Here is a 9,354-nt window from a genome sequence, read left to right as displayed (position 1 = left end):
TCAGTGCCTCTTTGCTTGACATCATGGGAAGATCTGAAGAAATCAGCCAAGACCTCAGAAAACAAATTGTAGACCTCCACGAGTCTGGTTCATCCTTGGGAGCAATTTCCAAATGCCTGAAGGTACCACGTTCATCTGTACAAACAATAGTACGCAAGTATAAACACCATGGGACCACACAGCTGTCATACCGCTCAGGAAGGAGACGTGTTCTGTCTCCTAGAGATGAATGTACTTTGGTGCGAAAAGTGCAAATCAATCCCAGAACAACAGCAAAGGACCTTGTGAAGATGCTGGAGGAAACATCTCCACAGTTAAACAAGTCCTATATCGACATAACCTGAAAGGCTGCTCAGCAAGGAAGAAGCCACTGCTCCAAAAACACCATAAAAAAACAGACTACGGTTTGCAACTGCACATGGGGACAAAGATCATACCTTTTGGAGAAATGATCTGGTCTGATGAAACAAAAATAGAACTGTTTGGCCATAATGACCATTGTTATGTTTGGAGGGAAAAGGGGGAGGCTTGCAAGCCGAAGAACACCATCCCAACCGTGAAGCACGGGGGTGGCAGCATCATGTTGTGGGGGTGCTTTGCTGCAGGAGGGTCTGGTGCACTTCACAAAATAGATGATATCATGAGGGAGGAAAATTGTGTGGATATATTGAAACAACATCTCAAGACATCAGTCAGGAAGTTAAAGCTTGGCCGCAAATGGGTCTTCCAAGTGGACAATGACCCCAAGCATACTTCCAAAGTTGTGGCAAAATGGCTTAAGGACAGCAAAGTCAAGGTATTGGAGTGGCCATCACAAAGCCCTGACCTCAATCCCATAGAAAATTTGTGGGCAGAACTGAAAAAGCCTGTGCGAGCAAGGAGGCTTACAAACCTGACTCAGTTACACCAGCTCTGTCAAGAGGAATGGGCCAAAATTCACCCAACTTATTGTGGGAAAATTGTGGAAGGCTACCCAAAACTTTTGACCCAAGTTAAACAATTTAAAGGCAATGCTACCAAATACTAATTGAGTGTATGTAAACTTCTGACCCACTGGGAATGTGATGAAAGAAATAAAAGCTGAAATAAATGATTCTCTCTACTATTATTCTGACATTTCACATTCTTAAAATAAAGTGGGGATCCTAACTGGCCTAAGTCAGGGAATTTTTACTAGGATTAAATGTCAGGAATTGTGAAAAAAATGAGTTTAAATGTATTTGGCTAAGGTGTATGTAAACTTCCTGACTTCAACTGTACATACACGTCTCAAAGGGTTTCTACTGCAAGAAGCCATTGGTTCAAAGTGTCTTCTTTTGCTCCAGCTGTAGACAAATCTATATAAATCACATCCCAAAAAGTAGCTGTAAGAATATAGCTAAGTAACTTCAAGACTGATCGCTTTGATAAAGATATGGACCTGATTCAAACGGTAGCGTTGAATCGGTAGCGCTACGGATTGAATCGAGCCCTAAAGATTGAACATGTCAACTTATTAAAAGAGCATGAACTGAAAAAGGAGAGTCTTGGTCCATTGTTAGCTGTTGCTGTTTTATTTTCTCTAAGGAAATACTCACTATCAACAGGTTCCTACTGTATTCTTAATTATCTATATCAATGTATATCTATATCAATCACAAATCCATTATTCATCCACCTTTAGACACGTTTAACTATGACTCCCCACGTTACTGTCGATTACGATGATGACAAAGAAGAGGACTACACATCCCAAGATGCATCAGAGTCGGGCTCAACGTCGGGGCTTCGCTGTGTTCTCCAGTGAGAGCCAGTTTCACGCCACCCACCACCACCAAGCCCAAGACGCTGCGCCTCACAGCATGAAGAGCAATGAAGGCGAGAGGAAGGGAGTGAGGGGGACAGAGGAGAAGGAGAGAGAGAGGGGAGTGAAGTGTGACAGATTGAGAGAGTGGCGGAGGTGGAAAGAGAGCATACGGAGAGGGAGTGAGTGCGAGCGAGAGACAGATCATTTTCTATGTAAATGTTGTTGTTTCATGTATGCAATAAAGCTGTCATACTGTGACCTTCCTGCCTCCAAATATTTCTCCTTCACATTGTGGTGTCACCTCGTTTATTATGAACACCAGTTATTTTGTTCATCACCCCACTCAACCTGTCCTTGAGTAAATGAATGTATATTCATTTTCCTCCACCTCTCTGTCTTGCCACTCTCTGGCTCGTCTCAGTTTTATCGAAACATAACAGAATACCTTTTTTCCTCTGCTCCCAAAATGAGAGTGTTCATGTAATTTTCGTTATTTCCGTCCTCAAATACATTTCATCTTTTTTTTTTTGCTGTCCATTTAATTGAACGAGTTGAAAGCGTAATAAGCATTTCAATCTCTTTTCTACAGTCTCCCTCCCTCCGTCCTCCTCCACTCTCTCTCTCTCTGACTCTACATGTCTCTGTCGCTAAGGCAACCAATGCCTTTTCCTACTCGCTCTCTATATCTCCCCCTTTCTCACTGTCTCGGTCATTCCCTCTCTCTTCAGCCAGAGGTAGGCATGTTAACTGGTATCTGTCTGAGTGAATGTGGTGTGCGTGCTGGTGTGACAGTGAGTTGTCTTCTGGTGTGTGTGTGTGTGTGTGTGTGTGTGTGTGTGTGTGTGTGTGTGTGTGTGTGTGTGTGTGTGTGTGTGTGTGTGTGTGTGTGTGTGTGTGTGTGTGTGTGTGTGTGTGTGTGTGTGTGTGTGTGTGAAGAGAGAGAGAGAGAGAGAGAGAGAGCGATAGAGCGTGTGTTCCTGTCTGTGTTTGACTGAGTGACAGTGGTAGTAAATATGAAGTCAATCTTTCTCGAGCTAAAAGTAGCAGCATATGGGATGTTGGCTACATGCGTGCCTATGAGGAATGTTTTGTGCACAGGTGTGTGCGTGCAAGTCTGATGTGCCAACTGTATTAGCATGTGGCATAATTAAGCGCTCATTTTGGACAGCCAGGACTGAGAGAGAGAGAGAGATGTGTGAGTATTCCTGTACTGTCGCCTATGAGTGTCTGTTTACGTTTTCAATAACAGTCAGTGTCAGAAGAGAAGTGAACCCACCCACCCCTCTCTCTCTCTCTCTCTCTCTCTCTCTCTCTCTCTCTCTCTCTCTCTCTCTCTCTCTCTCTCTCTCTCTCTCTCTCTCTCTCTCTCTCTCTCTCTCTCTCTCTCTCTCTCTTTCGCTCTTCCTCTCTTCTTTTTTTTCTTTCCTCCCAGAGAGAGAGATGATCGGAGGATTGGGGGCTCAGTGAACAGAACGAAGCGATGGAGAGATGGTAAGATGGAGAGAGTGAGCTGATGTTAAGACAGACACAGAGTCAGACCCTCTGGTTGTATGAATGTTGCATGAGGAGTCCAGTTAGACAGTGGACAATGCATTTGTAATGTTAATCGTGCTCTAATTCTCTTTCTTTCTCCCTCCTTTTCTCTCCCACCTCTTTCTGCTTCTCTTTATTTCTGCCATCGTCTCTCTCTTCTTTTCTCTCTCTCTCTCCTTCCTTCCTTCTCTCTCTCTCTCTCTCTCGTTCTCTCTCTTTCTCTTTCTCAGCTCCATCTCTCCTGTCAAACGACTGACCACCCTCCACTGCCTTTTCTTCCTCATGGTTGCCGCGGTGACGCAACCCTCTACCTGTAACCGTGACGACGAGGGCGAGGGGAAGGTGGAGGCCCTCTCGGCCCAGCTGTCTATCCCAGGACAGGTCACACCCACCCCTATTTGGTCCGTGGACTGGGGCCCCACACTAGCCCTGGAGGACGAGACGCATCACATCCTGTCCAGCCAGGAAGCAGACCTGCACCACCATGGCCATGAATTCCCCACGACAACCGCCGAGGCCTGGCCGCATCATCAGAGTGCACCGGGCAGCGCTTTACCCCAGGAGCCCTTGGACCTGCTGGAGGCCCCGGACGCAGAGGGAGTGGAGGATGGAGGAAGTGAGGCAGAGGAGAGAGAGCCTGAGGAAGGTGGGCACCGTAGAAATCAGTAAATATTAAAGAAAGAAAGGATTTGTGTTGGTGGGCATGAGAACAGAGTGTTTTGGAATAAAGACATCAGAAGAACTCTGGGGGCATCAGGGAGTAGCTTCAATTCCTGCTGGGCTGGCTTTGTGTGAATGGATGGCTGCGTTTTGGGGATGGAGAATGCTTAATAGAGTTTTCTGAACTCACAAAAACACACAAAAAGGAAATGGGTGACATCACACACCAAGCGATGGAATGGATGACTTCATCGGCTCATTCTCTTTTGAGTTGCTTTACTGACAGTATGGTAACTCTCTTAAAGCAGAGTTGTGTTTTTTTTCTTACATCATTGCAGTTGACCTGGGTTATATTCATAAGGCACCAAACGGAAGAAAAATGACTGAAACAGGGACGGTCTACCTGGACTTGTCCAATAAGAAACGCTCATTTTTGTTTCCGGTTGCAAAACATTTCAAAGCGTTCTCCGTTGCATGCTCTAATGCACATGACCCTGGTTTTCTTCTGTTGTGCTGATTTGATTGTTCCTTCTATTGTTCTGATTTCCAACCATGTGAAAGGTAACTCCTCTGTGTGTGTGTGTCCTCCAGTGGACCCTCAGTTCTACGTCACAGTGACCATCTCCTCTCTGCTCATCCTGACTGCTGTCATCATAACAGTCAAACTCTGGTAAGAATCCCTCTCTCTTTCCCCCGTCCGCCCACCTCCTTTCTTTCTCTTTCTACCCCTTCTCTGATGCATATTTTTTTTTAATGTACATCAGGGAACTTCAACGGTGTCATTTGTTTGAACGTGGGAACGGTAAAAGTCGGATCTAGATAGCGGATGAAAATACCTTCCCAATGTTTAAAGGCTTTCAGAGGTTTAAGGTGGCGCAATTTCAATCACTTGAGGTCTTGATAGCCATGATGCTCTGTTGCTACATGCCGGTAGCATCTAAACAGTTTGAGGGTTTTCTATTTTGTTTTCATATGATATTTGATGTACCGTTCACCTATACAATCAGCTGGGTGTGTGTTGTGCAAACTCTAACATGAAATGAAAACTGTATTCTCTGGAATGTAGAGCAGGGCTCGTGCTAATCGCTTCAGTTATTTGACAATGGAGGTCTCTTCTTTCCACCTGCTCTCTCACTATTTCACTCCTCCTGTTCTCCCGTTGGTCTCTCAATCTCTTTCTCTGTCTTGCCCTCTTTTTGTCTCTTTCCCCTGCTCTATTTGTCTTACCTTCTGTCACTCTTAATTTCTCTCCCTCGTTCCTGTCTCCCCTCTCTCTTTTCAACCCCCCCCCCCTCTCTCTTTCTCTCTCGTTCTCTTTCTCTCTCTCTTTCTCAACCCCATTCCTCATCCTTTAATTTAGCTTCATCGCCTTTCAGTAATACTGGGTTCTGGTTGATCCTTGATCGTCACATAGCATTCTTATCTTCTTCGCCAGTCTCCTATCACTCCCAGCGCTGCCCGGGGCCAGCTCCAGATCCCCAAATAATCCCTCTGCTCACTGTATGCCGATACCCGATAAGCCCCATCTCCCTCTCACTCTCTCTTTTATTTCTTTCTCTCTCCCGCTATCTCTCTCTCTCTGTCTCTCTCTCTCTCTCGCCCTCTCTCTCTCTGAAACCTGCTCTAAGTGTTTCTGTGTTTAGCTAACTTAATTAACCTCCACTGTACGCTGGTTGAAAGTGTGTGTGCTGGCTTTACAGTGTGTGTGCTGGAAACAAGTGTTGTTGGAGTGCTTAATTGGAGCAGCAGTATCTTTCTCTGTGTTGTGTATGTGTGGGCTTATGTTGCCGTTTCACTATGACTGTAAATATACCTATGGGGTAAATTGTGGTGAGGAATGGAGGGAAGGTTACAGTGGGAATTCAATAGGTGTTTGACGGGTAAAAGTGGGGGATTGAATAGAGGAGAGACGCGTGTGCGTGCGTGTATACATGCATATGTGGATAGTTTGCCTGACTGGAACTGCGTGTCTGTGACTGTGAAAAAGGCTTTGTTGTGTGTGAGTGCTCTGAAGAGCTGTTACCTGTGACTCTCACTGTGCCAACATCATCATAACTCATACACGTAATTGGAATAATGTTTCTCCACATCAGCCCTGTATCCCCTTCCTCTTGCTCTCTCGTTTCATCTCTCCCTCTTTCTCTCTTTTCATTTCCCCCCTATCCCCCTTTCTCTTTACCCTCTCTCTCACACCCTCTGTTTCCTTCACCTCTTTACCCTTTCTTTCTTTCTTTCTTTCTTTCTTTCTTTCTTTCTTTCTTTCTTTCTTTCTTTCTTTCTTTCTTTCTTTCTTTCTTTCTTTCTTTCTTTCTCTCTCTCTCTCTCTCTCTCTCTCTCTCTCTCTCTCTCTCTCTCTCTACCCGCTATTTCAACCTCAACCACCACACTCTTTCTTTCCCGCCCTCCCTTTCTCGCAACCTCTCTCCTCTTCTCCCTCTCGTCTGATAGTGCTTTAACGAGTCAAATGAGTGCATTAACTCTCTCTCAGAGGCGGTGTAATGTGTTCGCCGCTGCTAAATGGCTCTGTCATTCCCTCTTCTCCTCTCACTCAGCCTCGCCCTCCGTCTCTCTCTCTCTCTCTGCCAGTTACGACCGCAGCTGTTCCCAGCACCCACCCCCACTTTCCCGTGGCGTGGCCCCCCCCCTCTCTCTCGCCCTCCCTCGTTCCCTGGCTCTGGAGGACAACCGGCAGACGCTGCACGGCACTCCCTCCTTTACCGACAGGGAGAGGTAATGAGTCGCCTCACCAGCTCGCTGGAGAGAGGGAGAGTGTTTGTGTGTGTATTTGTGTGGAGTTGTTAGTACATTGATTTGTGTGTGTGTGTGTGTGTGTGTGTGTGTGTGTGTGTGTGTGTGTGTGTGTGTGTGTGTGTGTGTGTGCGTGCGTGCGTGCGTGCGTGCGTGCGTGCGTGCGTGCGTGCGCGCACTTGTTTGTCAGTGAGTGGATGATGTGTCAAGGAGTGCTTGGTGCCTCTCCCTGTATGGTGTACGAGCATAATAATGGTATATGTGCATAATTAGGCGATAGTGTTAGTCTCTGTGGAGTACACAGGCCTGAAGTGTTAGGGATGTGAGATGTATGTGTGTTTTAGAACTTCCTCTCCTATGAGTCACACAGCTCTGGAAGCAGTGAGCGCACAATCCATGAAATTATGCTTTTATAGCCGGGGATTTAAAGTTAATTTCAATCAGGATAATTGGACTCCTCGTTTCTCCTCTCCTTCTCGTCCTTTCTATCCCCTCCCTTCCTCTTTCTCCCCCCACCCTGCTCCAGTTCTACTTCTCTCTCTTTTTTTCCCCTACTCTCGTTTTCGTACTTTTCTTTCACCTACTCCAAATTCTCCCTACTCTAGTGTTATATAATACTAATAACGCATTCTGTTCTCTTTTCCCTCTCCTCCTCCCCTTTTCCAGTTCTACCCTTCTCCTGTCCCTTAACCCTTTTCCTCTGCCCTCTCGCTCTCTATTCCCCTTCTTCTAGTTCGACACATACGATATCATCTCTCTCTCTCTCTCTCTCTCTCCGTCAGGATCCCCGTGGTGAACCTCTAAGGCGAACGTTCTCGATTTGATACACATTCCTACGGGATGCGACGGAGAACATCAACACCGCCAGAGGGTGTGCCCACCGTGGCCCACCGTGGTCTTCTATTTATCTTTGACTGTGAAAATGAAAATCAGGAAACCAGGTATCCAGCCATGGCAAACACCTCTTTTTCCATCCATCCCTTCCTCCCGAAGGAGAAAAGCCCAATCTCATCCCTTCCTTCCTGCTGCCATCCTCCTGCGCCTCTTTTCTCCACTTTTCTATGGCTCTGTGTCACTGTAGACTGAGCAAACCTTCCGCTCTGTTTTATATTCCGTTGTCTGTACTGCCCCAGGCTGTAGCAGCAACACACGTACAGGTCCCTCCACTTTATCTGCTTTGACTAATTCACAAGCAAACAGTGTTAGATATCAATAGAACGTTTTAGTCCCACCGGTGCCAAAACCGCATAGCTATATGAGGCTATTTGGAATATTTCATACAGATATCTTGTGTAGCTGAACTTTGAACTATGATGAAATAGTGGACTTGGTTATTGAAACTTAGTTGAAAGTGAAATATGTGTGTTATCTGAAAGTGAAATATTGGTGTTCAGCTAGCTGGTGAAGGGTTAAAACAATCCCTGTTTCCTAGGACTGAAGGGGGTATTTCACAAAGCTGGTTAGCAATGTTGTCGCCAGCCGCCAATGTACTTAACACGACACGGTCCAAAAATCGCTGTTTACTCCCGCTTGGAAGCTTGAAATGCAAATAGGCCCACTGCAGCTTCCACATTCGCAATGTGTTTTCTGGGTGTTTTTATTCCCTAAACTGTATTCTTCGTTTCTTCCTTTAATTGTCTTGCTTCTTTGCCACCTCTCTCTGTTGTGCATTTGTGAGTGTGTTATCTTGTCTCTGGAGCATGGGGATGAGCAGGATTTATATATTACTGCTCTATATAGGGTTGTGAAATTCTATCTTTTTCACCAAATTCCCAGGTTTTCCAGAAATCCCGGGTTGGAAGATTCCTGGAATTCGGAAGGAAGGAAATACAGGAATCTTCCAACTGGGATTTCTGGAAAACCAGGGAATTTGGGGGAAAGTTATCCTTGTTGTATATGAAAATAGTGGTGCAAACAATGTACAATACATGTTTGCATATATTGCAATCAGTACAATCAAACGACACATGTGGTACAATCAATGGTGGTGTCAGGTAAACATAATGGGTATAAATGATACAGTCCAGAATGAATGAGTCATTTTACCATCATCTGTTGTTTCTGCTCCGACTTCAAGGCTTACACTAGTGTTTACTGTAGGATCTTAGGGTAATGTACCTGTCCAACTTGACCACCAGCTTTGAGCAATTACCCTCTGGACTTCCACTACACATAGTGTTGTGACGTCATACGTGACTCGTGTCCTTCTGCAGTCTAGTGTTTCTTGGTTCTCAGTAGCATTCCTGTAGACGTGTGGCTCCACTGTACGATGGAACAACAATAAAAACTCAACACTGGTGTTTTAGCACTGTATCCGACTGGACTTTATTAGCCAGTGGCTTTGGGACAAGATAGAATTGACAATGTGCGAGGGCCAGCCTTACAGGAGAACAGTGGATGAATCTCAACTCTCCTGAGTTGCCTCCTTTCCTTCATCTGTCCTAGGTTGAAGATACCCAGATTACGACAACCTAATAATTCCATGAGGAGATTTATGAACAATCAAACAGATTCATGGGACCAGTGCTGTTGCTAACTAGCATCCCTGATCCCTTCGTTTAGAATCCTTCCTCATTTATGCAAAGACATACGGAATATTAGAATTCTTTTGTCTTAACCTTTATTTC

The 9,354-nt window shown here is 45.4% G+C and overlaps 1 protein-coding gene across 2 annotated transcripts; it reads left to right on the top strand.

Moving 5' to 3' along the window:
- Positions 1–2,465: 2,465 nt before the first annotated feature.
- Positions 2,466–9,032, top strand: LOC106583440 (PILR alpha-associated neural protein). 2 transcript variants are annotated; one of them, XM_014167605.2, is made up of 6 exons: positions 2,466–2,520; positions 3,219–3,277; positions 3,550–3,965; positions 4,571–4,649; positions 6,566–6,709; positions 7,510–9,032. In XM_014167605.2, exons 2-6 carry the CDS (start codon positions 3,267–3,269, stop codon positions 7,529–7,531), a joined length of 672 nt encoding a protein of 223 aa, XP_014023080.1. In that variant the 5' UTR covers positions 2,466–2,520; positions 3,219–3,266; the 3' UTR covers positions 7,532–9,032. The 2 variants fall into 2 exon arrangements, with proteins under 2 accessions (XP_014023080.1, XP_014023099.1); XM_014167624.2 differs by lacking the exon at positions 2,466–2,520 and adding an exon at positions 2,756–2,981.
- Positions 9,033–9,354: the final 322 nt, after the last annotated feature.

The sequence above is a fragment of the Salmo salar genome, chromosome ssa02, assembly GCF_905237065.1.
Source record: "Salmo salar chromosome ssa02, Ssal_v3.1, whole genome shotgun sequence".
In the NCBI taxonomy this organism is placed as follows: Eukaryota; Metazoa; Chordata; class Actinopteri; order Salmoniformes; family Salmonidae; genus Salmo; species Salmo salar.
Note: the sequence above shows the minus strand (reverse complement) of the source record. Positions and strands in the feature narration are given on the sequence as shown.

Coding starts and splice junctions, on each gene's coding strand:
- LOC106583440 (XM_014167605.2), top strand. Junction 3,966..4,570: donor GGAGAGAGAGCCTGAGGAAG/GTGGGCACCGTA, acceptor TGTGTCCTCCAG/TGGACCCTCAGTTCTACGTC. Junction 6,710..7,509: donor TCCTTTACCGACAGGGAGAG/GTAATGAGTCGC, acceptor TCTCTCCGTCAG/GATCCCCGTGGTGAACCTCT.